The sequence below is a fragment of the Thamnophis elegans genome, chromosome 3 (genome assembly GCF_009769535.1).
Source record: "Thamnophis elegans isolate rThaEle1 chromosome 3, rThaEle1.pri, whole genome shotgun sequence".
Taxonomy (NCBI): Eukaryota; Metazoa; Chordata; class Lepidosauria; order Squamata; family Colubridae; genus Thamnophis; species Thamnophis elegans.
Window position 1 is genome coordinate 38,234,888 of NC_045543.1, and position 27,295 is coordinate 38,262,182.

General features: G+C 38.3%; 1 protein-coding gene across 1 annotated transcript; it reads right to left on the reverse strand.

Annotated features, from left to right (window-relative positions):
* Nucleotides 1–26,552, reverse strand: FSTL1 (follistatin like 1). The gene is made up of 11 exons (XM_032214263.1): nucleotides 26,385–26,552; nucleotides 26,216–26,278; nucleotides 15,081–15,185; nucleotides 13,442–13,571; nucleotides 10,767–10,799; nucleotides 7,013–7,143; nucleotides 5,799–5,917; nucleotides 5,397–5,509; nucleotides 4,804–4,914; nucleotides 3,061–3,155; nucleotides 1–1,181 (listed from the first exon to the last, which is right to left on the reverse strand). Exons 1-11 carry the CDS (start codon nucleotides 26,385–26,387, stop codon nucleotides 1,137–1,139), a joined length of 948 nt encoding a protein of 315 aa, XP_032070154.1. The 5' UTR covers nucleotides 26,388–26,552; the 3' UTR covers nucleotides 1–1,136.
* Between the last annotated feature and the right edge of the window lie 743 nt (nucleotides 26,553–27,295).

Consider the following 27,295-nt stretch of genomic DNA (forward strand, 5'->3'; position numbering starts at 1 on the left):
TCTATTTTCCCAACAGCATAGGGAATACTTACTTCATGCTTGACAAACATTACTATTTCTTTCTATTTAATTAATAGGACTGAGTGAATTCTTGAATAAAGTCAAGAATTGCATCCTTCTCCCATTTCTCACTTCCTTGAATGATGCTGTAGGAAGCTGTAGGGTGTCTCTCTCAAAAAATCTATTCTGCTCTGTCCATACATGAACCCTACTGTTTACAGTGAAAGGTGCAATGGCAAATTTAGAATAGCCATATACAATCTTGGTCCCCTTGGTGCTGTGCTGATTTTACTTCCTTGATACATGTAGCTATAATATAAAGCATGAACACAGAAGTACAGCATTTTCCAGAAGCTATAAACAATATAAATCAAAGATACAAAAAGCTCAGTTAAAAATCATTAATTAAAAAGAGTAAGAAGGTGATAAGAAAATATATTGTAGCACCATTGCAAAGAGAGGAGGAAAGAAAATGAGGTCAGTTTGAAACTCACAGAGTCATGTGGCTTCTGACTGGGATAAAGAGCTTGCTCTATATTTACTAGGGACTCTCAATGATATGCACATTAATCAATGGCAGGGGGTAATGGGGATCTGCAGGAATTGATTGAAACACATAGAAAAAAATGATGGTTGAGTGAAGGACAGAAGAAGACAGGAAGGCTAAATATCAAAATGGGAGTGTAGAAAAGTGATATGCCATGGAATATATGCATAGCTATTGTATTTTCTTTATTGGGCTCCTCCAGTTATAGTAATATTTGTGAAAAAGTATTATAGGCTGCAGCAAGAGAGTCATAGGGCAATGCTCCACCATCAATACAACTTCCACAGAAGACACCATGATCCTAGTTTGCAGTGATGCTTCCCCTGAGTTCTAGGAGCTCCAGAACTGGAGTAATTTGCTGTCCTCATTAATTGCTATCAATTCAACTTCATATCCTTGCTATAGAAGCCATAATATTAGAGGGGAGATTCTTTTAAATTTCAGAAGAATCCATTTTCCTTTACCTCCCTCCCATTGCTACACAATGTAAATATCTGTGACTGAGCAATAATTTCTAAACATGTTTGCATATTGAAGGAAGATTGGTAGGTGAGACAGGTAGCACACTTTGCCTTTTGGTGTGTACCTCTCACATTTCTTTGGTAGTCATTTGCTTAATCTTCTCAGAGGTCTCCTAAGAAAAAACAAGAGGAAGAAAGAAAACAGGATTTAGATATCATATACAGTACCCTTGCCCACAGCCCTTCTATCTGATATGGTCATCCTCATCCACAAGCATGCAGCATCAGAAGGTATGAACATGGAACAGGATGGAGACATGGAGCAGGAAGGGAGGAAGGGGAGACTCTCATATTCAACTGTATCCACCAAACCAGCCCTGGTAACTGGCGACATGATAGATATCACAGGGAATTACTCTCATATCAAAATTAGTAATGATTACATTAAGGCTTTTCCATTCTGTCAAAATGTGCCATTGGCATTAATAAAGCCTTGACTGGATTTAAGTAGTAAATTTGGGACCAATGCACCCAAACTGCTACATCCAGTGTTTCCTACCTCTGCACCACCCATCCCCTCCCAAATTATCCCTAGATATTCCAACATCTTTCATGCCCCATTCTTCTCCCTGTTCAAAATGGCATGTTATCCACTAGGGCCATGATGGCGAACCTCTGGCACACATGGCAAGCATGGCACACAGAGCCCTCTATGGGCATGCACACCATCACCAGCTGCTCTTCCAGGTTTCATCATGCAGATGCACACCAGCCAGATGGTCCGGTGTGCATGCGCACCAGCCAGCTGCTCTGTTCCAGGTTCCGGTGCTCTGGTGCGCGCTCCAGTTTTGGTGCTTGGTGCCGAAAAGGTTAACTATCACTGCACTATGTATGTCTGTATAGACATACATACCAGTGTCTCTTATAAATTCTGCACTGTTTGATACAGAGGCAGAATCTGGATCACATGGATTGTTAAAGTTCTCTTTACACTCAAAGGTGAACATGTCCAAAAAAAAAACAGTTGCCCCCAAAATTATTTTTTCTTATGATTAAGAAGTTAACACACTCCTTTTCCCTGACTAATTTCCAGACACTTCCAAGAAGATTGAGACATTAATAGCAATAGTTTATTGAAATAATTTTACTATGTTATTAAATGTTTCAGGTTTGCCTTGTAACTTTATTTATTTTCTTTTTTTATTCACAGTACTGCATTAGATGTATTTTAACTTTGGTCCATGAGTAAAATTGATAAGCATTTTAGGATGTTATATTTTACTACAGCCCCAGTCAACTTTGACTATCTCAGAAAGCTTAACTGAAGCAGACCTAGTTAGTACTTAAATGGGAGGTCACTGAGAAGTTGAAAAAACTGGTTAGACTGGGAAGTTGAGAAAATGTGCCAGATGAATGCATCAGCAGTGCACATTTGTATTGTAGACATAAAAATACATGGATATGTGTAAAATATGTGCAGGATCTGGGGTTACTTGAAAAAGTATTTATTTTTCATTTACAGTTCTTCCTGCTACATCTCAAGAGGGCTACCAAGATTTTAAGAAGACTGGATTACTCCTTTATGAGAAAAAGGGGTACATGTTAGAGATTTTTTTTCATGTAAAATGCATAAAGGGGAACATAACAGAGGCATACAAAATTATGCAATTTGTCCATTCACCTGTACAGGAGGGCAAATGATAGAACAAGCAGCATGACATTGCAATGCAAATGATTTATGTGCATATGATTCATGTACTTGCATGCAAAATCAAAACACAAGTAAGAGTCTGAAGTTTGCATTGCAATGTCACGGCATATATTTCATCATTTTGAGGTCATCGTCATTAGTACCAAATGCCTGTGTTCAACTGCATGGAATGACATGCATTTGTCTCCATCAAATTTCTAATTGTTTGCCAACATAGAGTGCTGGTTTCAGATATATTAGCAGCCAACAAATGTAAGATTTAAACTGTGAGGAATCTCACAGCACTTTAGCGGAATAAATGTACTGAAATACATAAGCTTGTGCACATAGCTCCTTCTAACCTGGTGTTTCTGCAGCTCCTGAACGTATCTGGCTAGCTCTTCTTCAGTCAGCTTCTCTTCAGGCTGCTCTTGAAAAGGGACCTTCTGGTTTTTACCTATGAGCAGAAGCAGAGTTTATGATATTCAATGCACATTGAGTATGCACATACCCAACAAAAGAGCAATAGAGATATGTGTTCTTTCACATTAATAACAGGTGTTGGATCTTTTGGCAAAACATAAGGGAGAAATGTGCCATCTTTACCAGTGGATGGGGCAGAGGATCCTACTATCTATTTTGACTGCCTCCAGTCAAAAACAGCACACAACCCAACTTTCACTGTTCTTCCATGAAAAGTTTTTTTTCCCCCTGTGGATGGCTTTTATTCTTTTTAAGGATTAAAGAGCAGCTAAGCTACTACTGTGTGGCTGGCAAAGCAGTTCCTATATTTGGTGATACTCGAGATTTCTGGCTTTTGGCAGCAAAAAAAGAGATAATCCCAGCTGGTTCATCCTGTAGCTTCAAAGACAAAAATTGCACATTTCCTCTAAACTGAAGGCTGAGCTGATTGCCATCATAAATAATTCAGCTCTTGAAGATCTGTTGGAATGATAGGGATCTACAAGGACAGCCCTGGAAAGTGAGGCCCTCCTGGATGGCTGCCTCGCTCATGCACCTGGCATTGCACTCTCCCAGCACAGGGAAGAAGTTGAATCAGCTCCATGGTGACCTCCGGGAGCTGCAGTGGGAATGGCTGCCGGCCAGAGAGCAACTCTGGGAGCAGGAGCCCGCAGTCTCAGCAGTTAGTGGTGGAAAGGCCCTGGCACCTTCCTGGCCTGTTTTAGGCAGGCTTAGAAAGTCTGCCAGGCTGAGGAAAAGTGCATATCTTACGGCATGCTGTGGACGCCCCTTGTTCACCCCTTTGCCTGGCTTCCCTCCTCCCTCCGTCTCCTTGTGCTCGTTCACTCACGCTCTCCCTCCCCAGTCTAGCTTCATGCAGGCAGCAGCTCACAATTGCCCTTTGGAAGCCTGCTGTTGGTGAACAGTGGAGGCTTTCAAAGGTGGAGGGCAACAGTGGAGGCTTTCAAAGGTAAATAGTGAGATGCCGCCTGCGTCAAGCTAGTCTGTAATATCTATTTCCCTTTGCTAATCAATGGGAGGCCCAGCAAGTTTGGATTTCTGACTGGACACTCTGATTCAGAGAAAGCAATCTTTTCCTTAAATATTGCAAAATCTCCTGTCCCTAATTTTGGCTCCTCCTATCCAGTAATATTTAACTATTAATTACTGATAACTATGGCTTACAGATTTATAGATTCTAAACAAACAAATATCATATTTAATTCTTCAAGGTCTTATGAACCGTCTCAATTATAGATACCCATAAGTGGAGAAATTCAGCTGCCAGTTGCAGACAGGGAATTGTTTCCTCAATAGACAAATACATGATCAGTGTGAGACAATGAATTAAATGAGAAAGCTATGACCCTGGCAAGCTATTTATCAATTAAGGTATTTATTATTTCTGTTGCCTTCTTTATATGAAATAAGTTCTTCACCGCAGAAAATCAGTTCACTTGATCAAAAATGATTAATCTGTCTTGATGTGCTATTACTGAGATCAATGTTATTTTACCTCTTTTTCTTTCATCTCTAATATTTTTATTTATTTAGTCAAGCTTGTTGAACCAAAACATGTTTTTCTTTGAAAGTGGAGGGAATCCTTCTAAAATGATTGAATTATCCAATTGCATAGATCATACCTTCACAGGTCATGGCGGTGCACACCCAGTTTCCACAAGCACAGACACAGCGGTTACAGTTCACTTGAGTCTCCGCTCCATCTTCATATGATTCATCTTCTAAGGCACATTCTAAATTAAAAAAAGATGCAGTTAATGTACTTGGGAAGAAATATAAAGATAAAGGTTTCCCCTATGCAGTCATGTCTGACTCTAGAGGGCAGTGCTCATCTCCCTTTTTATTCACAATTTGGAGAAGAGTCAGAGCAACTGGATGGACTAAGTATTTACTGGCCTTTCCTGACGCCACACAAACTTCGCAAATATTTTTTCTTTGCACCCTAAGAGAGAAACATCTCGCCATTACCTAGGATTGAATTCTCATCCTTCCAAGTGGGAGGTGAGCGTCTTCATCACTAGGCCACCATGCTACTTTATAAGCATATGCAATACATACTCTCAAAACTCCAAATTTGGGCAGAAATCCAAATATGTTGTAATTCTTTCAAACTACATTTTGAAATAAATGTGCAACATATTACTTCTACTTTACTCAACATTCCCCACTCTTTTAACAATACCAGACCCATTTTGGGCAGGCACAGAGCTCATACTTTTTTCTGGTGGATTGAAGGTTGGGTTGAGGCACTTCAGGAATTCATTGAAACTCAGTTTCCAGTCAGCATTTTCATCAGAAAGCTCAATGAGAGCATCTACACAGAGTCCCCTGGAAGACATACAATAGACAGTTATCCAATCTAGAAATGACTCCCAAACACATCACAGGAAAGTGTGAATAGTCAATATTTAAATGCTCAATTGCTATCATGTCAAATCACTTCATAAGAACCAGACTTTTGGGCTGTCTACATCTTGTTGTAATGGATTTTTCCTGCGGCATATGTCTCCTTATTTCTAGTACTCAGGAGAAACAAATATGTCAAGAAAGAATTTCATAATTCATCATCTTTTGTAGTCATAGTTATTTGTTCTGATGTTCTTCTGCCTGAAGCTACCTGAGAAGCTTGTTGGTCTCTTGATTCATATAAGTAGAAATGTTGACAGCTGACTCATTTTGTTCTACAAACTTCAAGAATTCCTTGGAGTCAAGGCGGGAATCTCCATCATCAAAACTCTGTATAATCACAAAAAAAGCATTTAAGAAAGGTTAAACTACCTGGAGCTTCCATCAGCCCCCTTTCCCTGAAATATGCTGACAGACTTGATAACCAGTGATTTTTTAGCATGTTGGAAAATCTGAGGTTTCCGCACTCTGCACTCCCTGTCCACAAGAGTGCGGCCCTGCACACAGACAACCAACTGCATTCATCAGCACAATGGCGCATTGCTCTTGGTTTTTTTTTTTAATAGCTCAAGCTGTTCTTAGTTGTAGGCATAATGTCAAGCCAGCCACCCTCAGCAACCAAGAAAGAAGCCACTTAACTCCATTTCACAGAATTAAGAGTACTTTTACTGGTTATGAAAAGATAGCAGCTAAGCAAAGCAAGATCTGAGGCAAAAGCACGCGAAATCATAGATATCAATATGTGACCCAACCCCATCCCCCTGGTAACCCCATCCCATAGTCCAATCTGCAAATCCTTCAGGTGTCATGTGAGTTCCATCTTCAAAAAGCATCATCAGGTTGGTATGCAGGACAGTTGGCCTTGGCGAGCCCAATCACTATCTCTAGTATGCGCAGTAGAAGGTGAGAACAAAACTCCCTTTCCGCAATCTCTCCTGTTCTTAAAACTTCCTTTCCCAAATACCATGCCTCCCCCTCCCCGTTTCAATGGCAGCCGAAAGCAAGTAGCGAAACAGGCTGACACATACACCTTTTCATATTCCTTTCAATGTAATACGTATTAATTAATTTATTGTTTATTGAATGGATGTGCTGCTCATCTCATCTGGAGGCAACTTTGGGTGGCTTACAAACACTGCTTTACTGAAATTCAGGCTAAGCTTATTAAACTTCTTTTATCAGAAAGTTAGCATTAAAAGTTTTGATACTCTCAAAAGAGGAAGATCAATTATCCCTTAGTATCTGTTCTCATTCATTCATTCAATTTCTGTAGCTGCCCATCTCAATCAATGCCTCTGGGTGGATTATAATTCCAAAATATAAAAAGAATTAAACATAATAAAAATCAATTTAAAACAGTATAAACAATTATTCATGATCCCATAAGCTACATTAGATGCAGTACATCAACTACCTCATTCATACCTTGAAGTACTTTTCCAAGATTTCTGAGTAGTTGCTGCCTTTGGAGAACCACCCATCAGGAATGATTTCAGCTTCAAGCCACTGGATGACACGACGCCGAAGTTCATCACGGTCAGTCTGATAGCAAACCACTATTGAATGGGGAGGTGGGAAGTTAGGACCAAGAATATAAAGCAGAAAAAACAGCAGAGAAGGAGGAAATGTTTTTTTAAGAATGAGGTTATTGAGAACATTTTTATTTTAAACTATGTGTTTCCAAACATTGTGGCTCTCCCCCTAGGGGTTTATGAGCAACCTAGAGGGGGAAGTTGCAAAAATCTGATCAAGCTTGTATAGGCAAAATTTAAATGCTGTCAAAACTCACTTGGGGCTTTGGAACCTGCTTTGTCTGTGCAAATTAAAAGTGAAATTATTAAAAATGACCAATTATACTTCTTGCCTAGCTCTGATCCAGTGGTGGGTTTCAAATTTTTGTACTACCTATTCTGTGGGCGTGACCTGTTTTGTGGGTGTGGCTTGGCGGTCATGTGACCAGGTGGGTGTGGCCAACTTGTTAAGTGAAACTCACTTAACAAGGCTCTTGCTTAGCAACCAAAATGTTGGCTCAGAAACTCTGGCATTTGAAGTGTGCAACCTCCCCTTCAACCTCCCACCTGTGGTCCTCCTGGAGGGGCAGCCTAGCAGCACTTTCCCCCACCCTCCTAATAGCGGGTAGGCTGAGGAGAATGAGAGGGGAGAAGGGAGCTGCTCTTTCCCCCCGCTTCTCGGTCCAAAGCAAAGTGGCAGCGAGGAAGGAATCTCTGGTGGCTGCAACAGCAGCAGAAGCGGTGGCTGAAATACAGTCCTGGACAGTCAGTTCTGGCTCTCCCTTCCCTGAGCATGTCCCATTGCTGCTGCCACCGCTTTTAGTGGATTCAGCTTGACGGTGATGGCAAGAAGCAACCACCAGCGATGCTCTCAGCAATGGCAAGAGCCCTGCCGCCACGCTGGATTCACCAAAAGCGGTGCCAGAAGCAATAGGAGATGCTCAGGGAAAGGAGAGCCGGAACTGACTGCCACCACTTCTGCTGCTGCCTCAGCCACCAGAGACTCCTTCCACGCTGCCACTTTGTTTCGGGTCAAGAAGCGATGCCTCTGAGTGGCTTTTCCCAGATGGCACCTGAGGATGCCTTGGCGTGGCTCTTAGAGGAAGAAGGCAGAGATGCTGGCCGGAACTCCTCCATCGCCGCTTTCCTGGCCAGCCACCCAACTAAGCAGTTGGCTGTTGGAAGAAGTCCCCATGCTTCGTTCTCTTTGACAGCTGCCTGGCTTGCAGTGGGTGGTGGGGAGAAATCAGGGGGAGAGAATGAAGCGGGGGGGGAGAAGGATTTTCAGACAAGCCCAGGCCAGAGCAGCGTTGAAGCCCCATCCAGCCTGGGCTTGTCTGAAGAAGTCCACCCCGCTCCCCTGGCTTCCTTCTCTTTGAGAAGTGGTTTGCAAAGTCAAATCTTTGCAAGCCACATGTCAAAGAGAAGGAAGCACGGGCTTCTTCCAACAGCCGAATCCTCCACTCCTGTTCCTTCCTCAGCTGTTGGAAGAAGCCTGCACGCGCTTCCTTCTCTTTGATAGCCGCCTCATTTCTAGTGGGGTGGGGAGAAATCCATGTGTTAGAGGGAAGAGAAGGCCGAGCTTCTGCTAGGGACTGCCTTTTCTTCCTCCCTAATGCATGGATTTCTCTGCACCCCATTGGAAATGAAGTGGCTGTCAAAGAGAAGGAAGCATGCGCAAGCTTCTTCCAACAGCCAAGTCCTCTGCTCCGGCAAAGGAAGTGGGTGGGCGGGGCAAGCATGGTGCGGACAGGCAAGAGAGTGGCTACTGGCCGGGTGGGAGGGAGTGAGCGGGGGGACAGGCCAGGGAGGGACCGTACCGGTACAGGGCCTCCGGGGACCCTGGTACGCAAAGGGACACCCAATTTCCACCACCGGTACACCTGTACCGGGGCATACCGGTCAAAACCCACCTTTGCTCTGATCCCCACCCCAAAATAACAAAAAATTTTCAAAGGGTAAGTTTCACAAATTCATTTATCACTTTAGGGGTCATAATAGAGCAAAGTTTGAGAATCTCTATTTTAATTTTTAGAAGGGAATGGTTTGGAATATGTTTATTTCCTGATATTTGCTTTAATCTTTAGATGTATGACATATCTGAAAGAAACTACTTTCGGGGGGAAAGCCTTTCATTGCCTTAGATAGGGAGAGGGACTCAACACTTTCCTGAGTCCCTTATGATTTTTGATTACTTTGGTTTAAGACAAGTGACTGTCTTAGAAGATATTGTGGCAAACAGTGCTAATATGAATATTAACTTATATACACAGATAAGATTATTAAACTACTACATCCTATCCTAGTGACTCAACTGAACATGTTTAAACTTCTCTCTACAAGTGATTTGAACAGTTAATTGTGCTTCAGTGCTATGACTGCATCTTATTAGAAGGGGAAAAATTGCTGAAAGAATTAGGGAAAGGGGAGAAGAGAAAGATGGGGGTTTAAAGAGAATCATGGCTCTTTAGGATTATCACCCTATTAATCCTATTTCTGTTTCTTATGGCTGCAGTCCTGGGTGGGCTTCACTCTAGCTTTAATGAACATAAACTGTCACTGCCCATCATCCCTCTCCTTGGGGGATGGATATCCACACTGATGGTCCCTGGAAGCAACCGAGTGATCAAAGCCCCACCCCCTTTTAATGTGCTGCATGCATTGCATACATGTTAAAAAGGGTGCTGTTTCAGTCACCCAGCCATGCCCCCTGTTTTGAAACAAGTTGCCATTGCCAAGGATGCCCTTCCATCAGATAAATAAAATATTCATAGAGTTTATTATTGCTATCATTATAACAACTGTCAGTATCTTTAAATGATTGCCTGCCAATTAATTAAAATTTAGACCACAATCCCTAATCCTACAAAGCCACCCAATCCCTCCATTTCTTACAACTATATTAAATAAATAATTCTGGGCAAATGAAACCCAAACTCTCTTACTCCTCAATCCTCTGCTTGAGATTAAAGCTGTATTCCCTGACTAGGTTCACAGGACACACAGGTTAGTCATCATGTTTTAGATTGCTGTGTTGTGTAAAATCAGCTTTATTATGGCGGATATATTCAGAAAATTGGGTGAAGGAAACTGTTCTTAAAGTTTACAAGGATAAGCATATAATACAAATGTTAGATCGGGTAAAGGAGAGGCACACTCAGGCTTAGGCAACAACAGCTCTTTATTTGTTCTGAGACAACTATGTACAATCCAGCGAAGGTTCAAACTGACAGCAGCTCTTTTATAGGGAGCTGTCAGACCCTTCAACCAATCAGGTTGAATCTCTGTTCCCACCGGAACAGAGGACCTTGGTGTAAACCATTCTAATTGATTCTAGTATCTAACACCAAACATAACTTCAAATAAAACAATACACACTACATTACATTTTTAAACTTTATAAAATGTTAAATGTTCAACAAGGAGCAGAGTGGTAGAATATGATAATCAGAATATGGTAAACGTTTCAGGAAGATAGTTTCAGGCCATCTAGGAACAGACAATCTGCTCTTCAAAACACTTCTCCAAATATCAGGCCCATCTTTCCAAACCCTATTACTGTGTAAGATACTGCATTTTTTCCGTGTCATACAAACTGAACAAATTTAATAATCAGAATGCATAATAAAAATAATAATAAATAAAATACATCATAAAAACGTATTTACCTGGACTTGCAGCTGAGTTCTCAGGCTTCTTCTCTATTAATAAGAAAATATATCGTCATTTGATCAAAATTTGGATGCTTAGCAACTGACTCATATTTATGAGAGTTGCAATGTCCCTGGGTCATGTGATCACCTTTTGCGATCAGACAAGCAAGAGTTAATGGGGAAGCCAGATTTGCTTAACAATCATGTTACTAACTTTATAGCTGCAGTGATTCACTTAACAATAGTGGCAAGAAAGGCCACAAAATGGGGCAACTTCATTTAACAACTATCTCACTTAGCAGCAGAAATTTTGGGCTCAATTGTGGTCATAAATCGAGAACTACCTGTAATTCTGTCCACCGTCCTTCTAAACAAAACCCCCTTAAATACTTGAGAACTATTATGTCTCTGCAGGCTTTTCTTCTCCAGGCTAAAAATAACACTTCCAAGTATTCCATGCCATTTTTTTCTTCCAGGTGCCTTGTTTAGCAGCTACCTCATTTAGCAACCATTTGCAAATGTGATGGTAAAATATTAATAATAAAAAATATTAAAAATCATTGTCCAAACAACATATACCTTTACAATCCAATTTCATGCACGTGATAACACGTAAAACTGATGATAGACGATGCCCTGGCAATTTGAAGATAGATTGACTTCAAACCCTAGAATTTTGGAAGTTGAAATCCATACATCTTCAAGTTACCAAGGTTGAGAAACACTGTTATAGAGTCTTCTCCAGTCCCTAGAACAATGCCATTAATTACCTACTAATCTGAAGTGCTCTTTTACATTTGACCAAATCTTTTATACAAGGAGTTGTGCTGAAAGAATTATTAAGAAATTGATACTGCTGATATTTCTTTATATTTCATTTCCTTCCCAGCTTTTTTATACAACAGCAGAGTGGAGGGGAACACCAGATCCTGGAGAGGAACGTCATTCTAGAGGGTAGGTGCTGCTACAGAGATGACCTTGTTTAATTGAAGAAGCTCAGAACACACCAATCCTACAAGATCAAATTGGCCAGGCAGATATGCTTTTGTGTGTTTCTTTTTTTCCCTCCAATATTTTTCTTTTTGTATTGGCAAAAATATTTTTTAAAACTAGATGTATTCTCAATACAGAAGGCTTTCTAACCAGAACATCATGGTAGAAAGAAGCTAGATTTTTTCTGGAATGGTTTCGTAAACCAACTAATTAAAAATAAGAAAGAACATTGGCTTCTAAAATTGCAAAGTTTTTCTTGCATATGCACTAAAGTCTTCTCTGAGAAATAAATAAGTGAGCTCTTGGTATAAAAGGGAAATAAGTTTAACAGAGATCAGATGATATGACTACAATAATTTGAACATAGCAATTAAGCAATGTCATCTGTTCAAAGCAAAGAAGGAATTTCTCTGTACATTACTGTAAAAATATTCATTCCTGCTTAGAAATCCAGTTGAATAAACCTGGAAACACTGTAGAGAGCATGTGGATTCAATTAGGTGGAGGAATGAATAAAATGCTGCTGATGTCTACTACTGTTTTCCCAAGCCAAGAAGATGTGACTGATCCTTTTCAAAAGATGGTGTCAAGAAGGCTCCAGCAAAAAAAAAGAGCTAATTGGGTGACAGAATCACAAAAGGGGCTTGTTTTTCATCAGAATAAAAGCTGCTTGATCAAGGTAACAAACTGCACAGATCTACTAGAGGCCACACTGTGAAGCAAATTATTCAAAATAAAAGCTAGTAATAATTTACACTCTAATTTCCAAAAATGTAGCATTTATGTTTCCTTTCTATTACATTTCTGTTTGAGGCAGCAAGAAAGATTGAACATTGGAAAGATAGAACCATTCTGAATTTATAATGTTTCACTTTGTATTAATGAAGCGTTCTTCATAAATCTAATGGATTTTTCTGCGTAGTCAATGTTTAAAGGTATATTAAAGGTTTAAATTTCTTATAGGCTAATGTCTTATTTTCATTTCTTTTTTCTATCCTTCTATCCTTGAATATTGTTTCTTTTTTATATTTATATATATTTACAAAGCAAAACTTTTCTTAATGTTTCCATTATTCAGTGTTAAATTTATTGAGGTGGCAAGAGAACTGTTTTCCAATTCCTTTGTGTTAATTTTCAAATGTTAAATGTCTTTAAATGTCAAATGTTTTTGATTTTTGTGGATTTTTTACATTATAAAAACCTTTTTATCATTTGAAAAACATAGGACATCAACAGTAAATGAAAAACTTTTTACAATAGCTATCACAGATGATCAATTTAAAGTTCTTTACCTTAAATAAAATGTTTCCTTGCATGATGAGATCTTTTTCAAAAATGCATTTAGTCCCATAGAAATAACATTTTACAATAGCAAATGCACTTTAACAAAACTGTAAAAACTGAAATACTTTAGAAGGTTCAAGTGGAACTCAGAACACCCTGTGCCCAAAGTTTCATCAACTTGTTTTATTTACATTCTTGCTCAGACCTTGCTGGCTGAATCTTTAAATCTGAAATCCCATATTATAGCTTGCTTTGCTATGTCCAGCCTCTTTTGCCCCCCAAGACCTTCATCAGCAGAAGTTTGAAACTGATTGATTTTAATTGCCTGACAAAGTTTAAGTCTTGTTGTCCAGGCCTCATAGAATTCAGTTCGTCTTAATGGAGCCCAAGGTGTACCCAGGTTTCTTGCTTACCTTTACAATGACCATCATAGTCCACCTGGATCTTGGAACCAGTGAGGCAAGCATCACGGTGCAGCTCACAGTGGTTCAGGTATGTCTTACCGTTGCTGCCACATACTGGCCTCTTGTGGGTTTTACACTTCTATAAAAGAAAAAACCAGGAAAGGTGGATCAAATAATTCATGAAGGAAGGTCTGAGTTTAATTTTGAACATTGAGTCTTTGTGGAATAACTTGATCAATCTACATTTTTAGCATTCGATTCTGATTTGATAATTTCATTATCTTGAATGATGTGCACTGACTAAATGGCACAGAAAGGTCATGTAGATATTATAAAATTGATTTTTCCTGGATTCACAACAATAAAATTCTTTACTTGGCTTAACTATTCTTGTATTAAATTGCCCATTGTGGTTTAGAAATGATTATCTTATCTCATTGAATAACTTTCCAAATATTTTGCATGCTTCAGAACATGTTGACTAAACACCACAAGATTACTAGATGTAGCCAATTCTTCATTTGATATAAGCAAGAATGGTTGCATATCTTTTATAGATTGCAACCAATTGATTACATGTTTTTATAGAGTACTGCAATTTGAAGGTTTGCACACATAATTTGACTTAAAATTCCCTCAAACCAAATACCTGAGAACAATCATTGGATCTACTTTAATACATCTGTTTCTTTTATTATGCAGTGGCATATTTACAGTTAAACTAAATTCTGTTATTAAAATAATATTTTTTAAATTAAGCTGAGTTGTTTTTCAGTAACTAATCACATGAATTTATAATATAAATTATTTATTCCTGAAATGATTTTAATCAAGACAAGTGTATAAATACAGCATATTCAGTGTAGCCTTTCAACTGGTATATGTATGGAAACAATAAAATTATTCCATGCTATGCTCTAATGAAAACCATAGTTGAGCATGAAAATTACTTAACTACAGTACGTCCCCTTACTTTTTGGCAGGAATTCTTTGACCCAATTAAGAATATTATATACATATATATTTTTTCTTTACTTGATGGTTTTGTATGGAAAAGAAGGTTCTTGGATAATCTAACCCCCCCCCCCCCCATTCAGACTTAAAAAGACTTATTTTTGGAAATTATAGTTCAGCAAATTTGGGGAGCCATAGGGTCCTAATCCTGCTTTAAAGTCTGCCTAAGCATTTCATGGTAAGGATCTAACTTTGAACCATACAATTCTTCAGGCTGATTAATAGATCAATAGAAAACATTAGGTCACCTGCTGCTGTCATAGTAACAATGACTACTGATTACAATGACATAAATGCTTAGACATAGTCAGAAAACTGTTGGGAGTCCTTGGTGGTCTGAGTTTAGTTGTTTGCTTGTAAATGTTTTGTTACACAAACACATGACATCATTAGTGTAAATGAGTATGGGGTTTGATCCCTGTTTATATGCAATAGCTTGCTGTGCCTCTTTTGAATGGTATGTAAATCCGGTTATATAGAGATAAACTAGACATATAGTCTACTGATGGCTAAGAAGTGTTTGCAACACTATGTGACTGCCACAAGCAAAAAATAAAAAACCAACAACAAGAATTTGCTCACAGAAATGTTTATGTTATAAAAGGATTTTTGCTGTTAATAGTCTATGTCATACCTCAATGCACAAGCAGGTTGGCTCACTCTTTTCTGTTACAGCACATTCCCGGCCAGCTCCACAAAAAACATTGGCACAGATTTTAGATTTGCTAACTGGCTCTTCCTATAAGATGTTAAAACAAAATACATTGTTGAAAGAACATGATTCAGAAAAAAATGTGCTTTTCAGATAGACTCCCTTATATTATTGGCTACAATAGTTTGATGCTTTTTCACATTATGTTTTCTTTAGAACATATAAACTATGTATAGGAAATATATACAAACCATACATGGCACTAAATGAGAAGGCTGGCATAGTTGAAACTATTTCTCCTTCCGTACTCAAGCAAGATATGAATCAGAGTAGGCATGTCTTAAAAGATGTTTTGCAAAAACAATAGTGAAACAGTGAGTGGTGTTGATATAAGTAAGTTTGACTTAAAATTATTTTTATTTTCTGTCTTTGTCTTGCTCGTTATTTTTTTATCTCGTGCTTTATGTAATGCTGCCTACTTCAAAAATAAACAGCGTCATAGATATGCATAAATGTGTGTATTCAAGCAATTGCAATCAAATACAAGTGATATCCACCTATGATTTTGTGGTTTTTCACTGATTGCCCTCTCCCATGGTTAGTCAAGAATGGAAACTGTCTGATTGTTTTCTTCACCCATCTGGCCAATTAACTGAAGCAATCTACAAAGTTTCAGCATTGAAATGTTCACTTTTCTTAAAGATTTTTCTGCATGTTTCATATGCTTCCATTCCTTGCTTTCCAGATCAGCCAAACACAGCTGCAAAACTCACCCCTTGGGAGGAAAGAGACCATGCCCATTCAATCAGAGCAAGTCTCCAGGAGGTTAGGCAATTTGGACATACCAGAATTATAAGGTCAGAGTGGTTGAAATCATTTTAAAAGCAGCAAGAGCCTCCCTAAGTTTCTGGCTATCAAGAAAAAAAAGTTTTCCAATTCTGTCAGAAGATTAGAATGCCTTTTAGAATACTGCAAGTGTGTCCAAGACAACCAGCAGACATTTTTATGTCTGCCTCAGCTGCATTTAAACTTTTCAGTGATTAAAACAGAAATGTAATGGAGATGTGTGTCATAAAATAAAAAAGGTATCCTCTATAGTTGCTGGTATAACAGAAGGATGACCGAGATAACAGCCAACTTGTCCCATTGGACTTTTGAAAATGTGTGCAATTTTACACTTCAGTTGCATATTTCTGCTTTCAAATTTCAAATTTCCACTCTTCCAAACATAAATGACAATAAGATTTTGTTCGAGGCTAAGAGGGGGGGGGGAGTTCAGAAGAACCAGCATAATACAATTATTTTCTTTACTCCAATACTGAAACTCTGACTATGAATACTGTGTTAGTTTTTCATAAAGCTCTTCACACAGCATTATCAGTTCTTGATATAATTCTTAAAACAGTCCACAAATGAATTCCATTATAAATCTTCTGGGAGAAGATTTCTCTATAGCCCAGTTGCTGCAAAATGACACCGCAAAAAGTGTTTGCTATTGCAGGAGGAGACTTAATTTATGCAATGAAGTCTTTTACTAATAGAGGCATCAAGTCTGTGCTAGAGCTTTAGCTCTGCTTTTCTTTAATTTGAAGCTCTTTTCATCTTGAACATATTTACATCCTTATCAGCTATGCTTACATCAACCTGCTTGGCTTCATCTTGGTGTAGCACTTTCCAAAATAGATATAGATGTTTAATAAATATTGGTTACTCTACTATCGACAATGTAACTCAAGAGTTAAATCCTACAGTTTTATGTGGTGTATTATTATTAAATTCAGTGCTGGCATCAACAGGATTGTTAACATAACTGTGGGTCAATGTTGTATGTCAAAGCAAGCATATGTTCTTCTTTGCTATATCCCTAGTATTATCTATCACATTTAAACAATTGTGGGTTTTTAGATAATAGTTATTTGATAAAATAAACATTATGGAAGGAGAAATCTATACTCTGTTTGGTTTATAAGAATGGATCACTGATGACAGTAACTAAATTTCTAATACTGAAGTTGCTTTTCTCAAGGAGGAAAAGGGAGATTTCTGAGCTATATGGTTGGATTATTCTTTTACTATAATGCAAAGAGCTCACCATTTTTGTTCATCAATGATGCTTTTTTCAGTCTGTTCCTCACAGCCTGGCAGTAAAAGCAGTTTGGTCTAAGAATCCTACATTATTATGGATATCAACCAATATTGTTCCAGTTTTCTGTCACAATCTTCCTACTATATGACACCTAAATACATTAAGGCTGCTCAGTGAATTGTATCTTTACTATCTACCTGAAATACTTTGAATAAACAGCTCAGCTGCTTGATTGCCTGCAAAAGAAATTAGAGGCATTTCTTTTTACAATTTTTTTTTAAAAATCTTGGAACTTCTGCAACCAGTTACACAGTCCAGATTTCTTAATTAGTTATACATATAACAAGAACTAATAAAACATGGTGTTGGCAAAACCCTGTTCTACCAGTGAACTCTGAAGAGCATTAAGAAATCCCAATAGATATAAGCATAAGTTAGGTCTGAGTGTTCAATGGAGTACTGAAATAGTAACTTCTTCTACCTGCATTCTACTGAGGTCCTGTACCAGCTTTCACTGATACCAAGAATAGAAATGGCAATGCAGTGAAGGCATGGTGAACACAGAGCAGAGTTTGGGAGCCATTCTTAACCAGACATATTGTGCAATCTCGTGCTTTTTGCTTTTATTGTTAGGGTTAGCTTGCTGAATAAGCCTACACTTATGGTTTGTAAAGTAAGGTTTATAGTTTAGCATAATTGTGGCTTCTTCATAAAGCCATTGATGGTTTGGCAGAGTGAATCATATCATTTGATTATACCTCAAATAGTGCTATGAAAGTTAAAGGACCATCATTGAAACCAGGAGGAAGACACAACAAACAAGGCATTCTAGGCAAGAAGGGATGCAGAGAAAACCTTAAAGTTAGATTCGTCGATGTATCCAATTAAAATTCACTAAAGCATCCATAACTAGCACTTATTTATGCTTGCAGCATGAGGAAATAATTACCAAGTTAGTAAGCTTCTCTGTGTTCATAAATTTTAACAGGCTACAGAAAGAGAACCCCCACAACCCGCAACAATTCCCAAATGTAAGCAAGGACCCACTATAGCTGGTTTGTCCAAGGGTTTCTTACAGTTATTCATCAGCATAGACAAAGGATAAGAAAATGGATTTCAGATGGAAAAAGATTTAGATCAGTAACTAACTAAAGAAGAAAAACGAACATGTTTTCTTCAGCAATTTAGGCAGTTTTCCAGAAGGTTCTGCACCAAGGACCATTTTTTTCATAAATGATCCAGTACAGGGAGTAGTAAGTAAGTGACTACTGGTATCTGCAGGAAAATTATGCAGCAAATTATTCAGAGTTATGAAAACCAAAGTAGTTGCTGATGAGCTCTAACAAAGTATCTCCAAATTAAAAGAAATGGATCATAAATGGTTTAATAATTTATTATCCCATGACTAATAATGAGAAAGGCAGAATATTAGTTTTGCCTTATCTGTTCCTCAACATTCCTAGAGAGGTTAGGACTGAATGTTGAGGATAAATAAGTGCCTTTATATGAATATATGGGACACATCAGCAAAAGAATACAAATAATTATAATACAGAAACATAAAAATGAACACTACCCAGTTGCCACGTAGCCTCTTTTCTCCTTGGTTAAGGCATCAGGAGACTGTGAGTTGTAGTCCTGCCTTAGGTACAAAGCCAGTAGGGTGACCTTAGGCCAGCCACTCTCAGTCTTTGGAAAGACGCAATGGCAACTACTTCAGAAAAACTTTGCCAAGAAAGAAGCAGGGGCATGTCTAGGCAGTCACCATGAATCAACGTTGATTTGCATAAACAAGTCCCCAAGTACTTTATCTACCCTTCATGATTTTGAAAGGGGCTCCAAGACCACCCAACCCTTTAAGACATTGAGATGTGACTGTCCACATTCTGAAAGAGGAAGCTTGTGAATTATTTAGAACTGCTTATAATCCTGCAGTTCTGTGACCTACAATGAGATCTGAGTTTTAGCTGTCAAGGTTCCAAGGACTTGTTGGTCCAATGGCAACATTGAAGTCTTTTTATAGCTTGACAGAAAGGTGTCAATACATTCACTAATTTTTTTTTTTTTAAAAAACACCCTGACTTAAGTCCACAGTGATGGCTGCAAAGTGCTGATGGCATAGGAATTAAGTGAAAATAGATTTGTTTTGTTTGGAGAGAGGCTAGTAGACCCAGGAAACAAATTGTATTGCCAAAATGCTAAAATTCCAAGTTGCGGCAACCCCTCAAGGTACCTTCTATTAGAACTATACCCACTGGTCTTCTCTAAGGCTTAGCTAGAGAGCAGGGTGCAAGGCCAGCATAGTCCTTGAAAAACTGAAATCATTTCCACTATTTTTTCCTACCCTGTATATCCAGCAAATGTTTTATTTATTTCTCATTGATACGACCAGTTAGGGTATACAATGGAAAGTGTGTGTGTTTGTGTACCATACACAATATATAGACAGAAAGAGAGAATGAGAGAACAAAACTGTTTTTGCTATTTATTGTATCAAACAATGTAAAATACTTTCCCAGGTATCCTCAACATACCAAGCCAAGATCAGACCACATCTGCATCCATATTGGTTGACATGATCAAGCTCTGATTTGGTGCACTCTATATTTGTCTTGTTAATGTCAGTAGATAAATCATTTTTTCTACTCTCGCGTGTTCCAAATAACCTGGAATATATAGTCTTTAATTTATACCTAAATTAAGAATTGGCACCCATCTTATAAAATACCTCATAAAAGTTTTCAAACCATAATGGTTTGAAAAATGTGGATTAAAGCATACATGTACATATTGACATGCATACTTATCAGTTACACTATTTCCTTTGAAGGTAGATAATATTGTACTAAGTAAAGAAAATTGACAATAATAGAGAGTCAGTTAAGGTGCTGGGCTAGAAATCAGGAGACTGTGAATCCTAGTCCGGCTTTAGGCATGAAAACCAGCTCGCATGGTTAGTCTTATGAGGAAAATAGAAGGAAGAAGGAGTAGTAGATACATTTGAGCTACTTACACAGTAATAAAGGCAGAATAAAAATCTAATAATAAAAATAATAAAAGGCAAAAAATAAAAGAAAATCAAATTAAATCTAGTTTACATAAATTATCAATAACTATATCTCTTTCATATCTTTTTATTCTGCAAACCATTCTTGTTTCCATCACAGCCATAAAATTATTTATTCATTGCACTTTATTTTTTCTCATCATCTCTTAAGGATCTCACTAACCATCCAATCTTGATTTTTCCCCTCAACCAATTCTTAACATTTCTCTGTCCATTTTCTCATTTTAGTAAACATTCAACCAAGATATTTGCTTTCATTTTTCACTGTATTTGTTCACTGTATCCTTTCTGTCCAAGATAACTATCTTGACTTTAAATTTTCAGATACATAATCTATTGTATTACATAATTACCTTCATTTGGATCCAGCATTATCTATATACAAAATATCACACATGTTCACATTCACAACATCATAAGTGTTCCTTATACCATATTCATAAATATATTAAACAACGAGACATCACACATTACTGTCTTACTCCCTGCTCATTATTAGAAAGGAAAACATATTTTTTAATACTTCCCACTAGTGAAACTGTATGGTATTTGTAACAGTTTTCACTAAGTTTCAATCTACTTTCGGGTTAAATTTCCTTAGGTACATCTACCTTTCATTCATTCTGTTGGGAGTAAATTGAATTTGCTTTTCTGGAGAATCACCATTCATTGAATCGTAACATGAAACTATTACCAAACTATACTTTCTTCTTTCATACACACCAAAACAATCCAGATGACACCAAGGCATATTTTCTAGTACATTTTAGCTCTTTCATTTATAATAAATCTACAATTTCACATGTATTCTTGAGTTAATTCTTTAATTCAGTTCTATTATATCTTTCTGCTTTCTCTTAGTTTCACGAACACATCACATACTGTTTTTCTTTTTTTCATTTTATTATGTCCTTTACTACATCCTCCTTTTGTATTTCAAGTCACATATTGGGGCTGGTTGGTAGCTCAACAGCTCGAGTCCTAACCAAGGACCTAGGAACTGTTAAGGTAACATCAAAGGATATAAGCTGTTCCAAGTAGGTTTTTTTTTGTAGAATCAGAATGTTCAAGTCTGATAAATTTAAAATTTCCAAATAGTGAGGTAACTGTTTTAATATTATAATTTTTGCACAAATTCCAATGGATCATTTGTGCTACTAAATTGTGCCGCAATTTATAATCAGTCTGTGTGATTGTTTTACAGCAGCTGAGTATGTGATCAACAGTTTCATCAGCTTCTTTGCAAAGTCTGCATTTGGCATCATCAGAGGATTTTTCTATTTTGGCCTTAATGGCATTTGTGCGGATAGCTTGTTCTTGCGCAGCCAGGATTAATGACTCTGTTTCTTTCTTTAATGTACCTGTTGTTAACCATAACCACGTTTGTTCATTGTCCACTTTATCTTTTATTTTTTCCAGAAATTGGCCATGCAGTGCTTTGTTCTGCCAACTCTCCATTCTTGATATTATCACATGTTTTCTGTATTCTTGTTTCGTCTGTTGGGCCTTCAGTAGTTTTTTGTTCTTTGCTTCAATTAATAGATGTTCTTGACTTTCTTTTAAATAATCAGCCAGTGCATGTTTTTCTTCTTCAACTGTTTGCTTCACTTGTAATAATCTTCTGCCACCTGATTTTCGGGGCAGGTATAGTCTATCAGTATCACCACATGGATGTAAACTGTAGTGCATTGTCATTAGTTTCCTGGTTTTTCGGTCCAAAATGTCCAAATCAGCTTGTGTCCAGTTAACTATACCAGCTGTGTATCTTATAACTGGCATTGCCCAGGTATTTATGGCCTTGATTGTATTTCCACCATTCAATTTAGATTTCAAAATTTTCCTAACTCTGTTGGTGTACTCTCGCCTGACAATAGTTTTTACTTCTCCATGCTTGATATTATCCAACTGCAGAATGCCTAAGTATTTGCAGGCTTCATTTTCGTTGCATTTAATTAGTTGGCCATTGGGCATTTCAATTCCCTCACATGCAGTGATTTTGCCTCTTTTTATGGATACAGTGGCGCATTTTTCCATGCCAAACTGCATTGAAATATCGGTGCTGAATACTCGGACTGTATTTGTCAATGATTGGATTTCTATTTCTGACTTTCCATAGAGTTTCAAATCATCCATATATAGTAAATGCGAATTTTTTTCAGCTTCTTTGGCTGTTTGGTAGCCTAATTTCATTTTTTTAAAGATTACTGATAGTGGGATCATTGCAATGATGAAGAGAAGAGGTGAAAGTGAATCACCCTGGAAAATTCCTCGCTTGATATTAACCATTCCAATACACTATTGTCCACCATACGCTTTGCTTAACCAAGACCTTTACATACAATATAAACTTTATAGGCCAGTTTGTGCATATTTATTCCATGCTAAAATCCAGATATTCCCCCAAGCATGCTGGTGCTATTACATGCAAACCAAGACTGCTAATCCAGATACCATGTTGCATGCTAATGTTGAATCACTTGTATTTAGCGCCATCAAGGAGGCACAGATTTCCCTAAATACCAGTTCTTTCCACTTATTGTGCATTTCCTCAAAAGTCATTCATTGAGCTTCCGTGCATTTAGAAAACTGAGTAGTCTGGAATCTAAAGTTCATAAGACTTTGATTGGATTTGAAATTTTCTTGTTACAGAGGTTTGCCAGATAATACTTTTTGCTAAATTTGTTGGTATGAAATCATTGCATGAGGCTGAAGTCTCTAATAACAGGGGCAGGGATATAAATATGATGTTTCAATGCACTATTTTAACAACAAAACTTTCAGAAAGTTGTATTTCTATTATATAAAGCTCTGGTCAGCAATATTATATGTATTTCAAAGTATGAGGCTGAACCTTTAACAGGCTTGTTAAGTATTATTTGGAAAAGAAAGCGGGTAGTTGGTATAGGCAAGCTGCTCACAAGCAAATGGTGCTAGATGGTGCTAGACACCATTCTGGAAGGCTAGAGGGGATGTTTATTGGAACATCTTATGGAAATTGACATTTCGTGACTGTTCCTCTTTGGCAGCCATTTTGTTAATGGACATACCGTTATTTCTGCCTAGCCTTTGTGCACAAGTGTCTTATTTTCAAAATTCCAAATATATGCACTGGCTAGATGCTAGATAAAATACTAAAGGAGTCTGTAAAAGGTCCAAAAACATTCTTTGAAATACGTGATATTGTTGGCCAGTGCTGGCTAGGTGAAGTGATGCTGCTACTCGCACTCAGCTTTCTACTTTTACCATCTTCTAAATATATTATATCCTGACTATCGCTGAACTATCACCATTCTGGCTTATCTCCATCACTGCTCCTTTACTCCCTCTCACTGTGGCACCATAACATCCATATTGCTTGCTTTGAGAAATCTTCAGAATAACAGCCAATTAGATACCATGATTAGGGATCAATTTAGGATTGGGGAGATCTGGGTTCAAATCCCATCCACCCACAGCTATGGGAACTCATTGGATGATCCTAGGATCACATATCTTACATGGTTTTTGTTGTAGGGATAGAAAAAAGGGAGAATCCCAGCTAAGTAGTCTTGAGCTTATGGAGGCAAGGCAGGATATAAATCAAACACATACATACATAAATTTAATAAAGGGTGGAAAATTCAGAAAGCTGCAAAGGTTTAGAATACCTGCACTTTTCAATAATTGCTTTGAGGAACCCTTGGAGTTTTTAAACATTCCAAAGCAAGAGATCTCAGAGTGAGATAAAATTGCTTACAGCACTGTAACATAGGCCAGCTCTAAGACCACCATATACACAGTGAGAAAGAGTTGTTCAGATAAACCAGATAAAAGAAATATTTCTTACAAATGTAACTTTGATCAATATCAAATATAACAGTTCTGCATTTAATATAAAAGAAAGGGAAAATTGTGTAAAGGGCAGCATGGAACTCACCAGAGATTTTTATAATGGATATTTTGATCGTTTGCCTGAAGCAGCTTGAATTTTGTTTGTTGAAAACATTTTCTATGGCAATCATTAAGTGCTTAGTCAATGACCTCACTTTTAGGGAAGCTTTAATTCTGGGAATTCAAGCACTATTTCTGATCCCTATTTCCAAGAGTAATATATTAATATGCATACAATAAAAAAGCAGAGTGGAAATCCATAGGTTTTCAATAAGTTTATGCATCTTTATAAGGCCTTCCAGACATTATTCCAGTCATCATAATTTATCTACTTAATTTCTTAAACTTAATAAGAAATTACGGTACTTCTGCAAACCTAAGATAATCCATTTTGTTTCCAGACGAGGATGAATCATTTGCTGGGAACAGAGAACAATAAATATTTTTCTTTCATGTTTTTAATCTGGTTGCATTCCTCCCAGGAGGCTTTTCTTTGCATCTCTTCAACATGTAGACTTCTTCACTTTAATGGGTGGGAGGGGAGGGGAGGAATCCCCTTCCTCAGAATAAACTATATTAAATTGATTCTTCTGATTCAGTCAGGATTCACGTAGTTGATTAAATTGATATGGACCATCTGGATATATGGATGTAGATGGCCAGTAGTCAATTATTTCATATTAATTTTAAACTAGCATGCACAACACTTAATAAGAGCTCAACAGCCACTTCTTTTGCTTTTGAAAACATTGAGTCAGAAGATGAGAGGCTAAATCAGCGTTCTCTGTATTTTAGGGCAATTTTTAGCAGATCATCTACAGAATGTTCATCAAGCATGTAAAAGGAGAGAAATACTATATGTGGTGGCCATTGTTTAATTCTACTTAATTCTATGTATGTATGCATATGGGGGGAGAGAAAGAGAGACAGAAGGAGACAGAGAGATCTGCCAATGTAGTACTTAGGTATCAGTCATAGAACTCACAGGTAAAAGCTTGAAGTTATTGAGAAGTGTGATTTGAACTGACTGAATCTCCTAAATCAACTTTGTGAGCTTTTAAAATTCCCTGAATACGATGTTGCCCACTCTTCTTTCCCCTTTTTGTATTTTATTTTCACCTACTTAAATATCTGCCCCTACAATCTTCTTGAAAGATGGTTCAAGGCATTGCTCCAATTAAAACCAAAATGGTTTGTGCATTGTTTAAAACGTTAATGACAGTTTATAATAATGCCTTTGTGAATTGCTGTATGACTTTTCTACCATTACTTTGCTCTATATTCATGGTCTAATAGCAAGGTTTAAAATTTAGGTGGGTGTGAGGAGGCTGGGAAGCATGCACATTTAGGAGCATCATAGGACCACATTCCCAAAAGTAGGTTAAGGGAAGGGAAAAAAGTAATTCGATTTATATTTAAATATAATGAATTACAAATACTTCCCTATACAACTATTTCCTTCCTTCTGTCATAATTAAACATCATACTTGGTAATATATTTTGGAGGGGCTAAAGAGCCCAGATATAGTTCTAGGGCTTCAACATTGTGCATCCTTGTCTTGTAGGGAGTTTTCCTCACTTTCCAACTCTGCAATTGTAGGCAGAAAACTATAGGCTCAAAGTACTCAAAGTTCACTGCACTCTTGCAGGCTTCCCATGGTAGTTAAGAGATGCCGGAGAGTCCACCTTGCCTTTGTGTGAAATGTGGATGTTCCTTCTTAGAAGAAAAGAAACTCTCTCTGTGTTTTTCTTTCACAAAGCCCTCACTGGGTACAACATATTTTTTGTTGCAACAAAGCAAAACTTTTTGCTCCACGGAAATGGCAAAGCCAACTATTTCTTTCTCTCTTAGGTGCAGAAACTCTTATTTTTCAAGAAGACCCTTTTGTTTCCTCGGGTGAGGGGAGGACGACTCCTCCGCCTCCCCGAGCTGGCAAGAGCAGAGGCTCTGGCCTGAAGCAGGCCGTGCTCTGGAATTCGCCCCGGAGTCTCCCTCCTTTCTTCCCATCCCAGTCCCGATGCCAAATCCTGGGAGGCATCTTTCCCCTAACGGCGCCTGTGTCGATAAGCGCCGAGCAAGGACGCATCTCCTACCGAAGTCCGAAGCCCCAGGGCGGTCCCCGTCACAACGACGAAGATGAAGAGGTGGTTGCACAGCTGCAAGAGAGAAAAAGAGAGAGAGGGGGGAGAGCTTAGAGAAATCCGCTTAGTCCCCCTAACCTCAGAGCCAGGCCCCATCTCCCCGTCGGCCGAGCCCACTCACCATCTTGCTGATTCCGTTTGCGGGACTCGCTAGGACCTCGTCTTCGTCTGGGAAATGAATCCGAAGGTCGTGAGTTCTCGGGATGGAAGCGCGGCGCGGCCAGCAGCTCCACCCAGTCGCTCCGGCAGTTTTTTGGCTTGCTTTCCTTCCTTCCCTCTAGCCCGCCCACCATGCATCACAGACCGACAGGGCGGAGGAGGGTCGTCTGTGAATTTGGCTGAACGCGCGGCTCCCCCAGCGAGGCCAAGCGGGCCGTGGAGACCGATGCTCTGGGCGGAGGAAAAAAGCTTTCGTGCGCAGCAGGAAAGGAAACTGGTTCCATTTCAATCGAGAGCTAATATGAGCTTCCAGTAAAACTCGGAATAATGTACACGTACATTCATTCATTTGATTCGATTCGATTCGATTTGTAACTGCCCTTCTCCTTTAGGCTAGTAAAGAACTGAACGAACACCGGACGCAATACAATAATCCAAACATCTGCCCTGTTTTTCTGCCCTGAAAAACAGTATCAACTTCTTTGGGACAAGAATGGTTACTATGGAACACCATCAGTTTAGCTTGTAACTTTTTTGTTTGTGCTTGCTTTTACTTTTTTTGCAGCTGCAGCACATTGCTGGCTCATATTTAAGTGATTGTCTACTAGTACTCCAAAATCCTTACAGCAGTGACCTTCAAGGGAGTCTGATGTCAAGCATTTTGCAGTAGTTCTAGCTGCTAGAATTACACAAAATGCTTGACATTAGGCTCCTTGAAGGTAACTCAGTAACTCAGAAGCTACAGGTGGTCTGAAATGCAGCAGTCCAACTGGTTGTATTGATTACCAATAGGCTTCCACATATGGCTTTTCAAAGGGTTCATTTGAGCCTTTAAAGTCCTACGTAGCTTGGTCTCTGTATACTAATAAGAGT

Excerpts from the sequence above, each read along its gene's own strand:
- FSTL1 (XM_032214263.1), bottom strand. Across the intron at positions 7,144-10,766 it reads GAACTCAGCTGCAAGTCCAG|TGGTTTGCTATCAGACTGAC; the intron begins GTAAATACGTTT and ends CCCATTCAATAG. Across the intron at positions 4,915-5,396 it reads CTTCAATCCACCAGAAAAAA|AATGTGCCTTAGAAGATGAA; the intron begins GTATGAGCTCTG and ends TTTTTAATTTAG.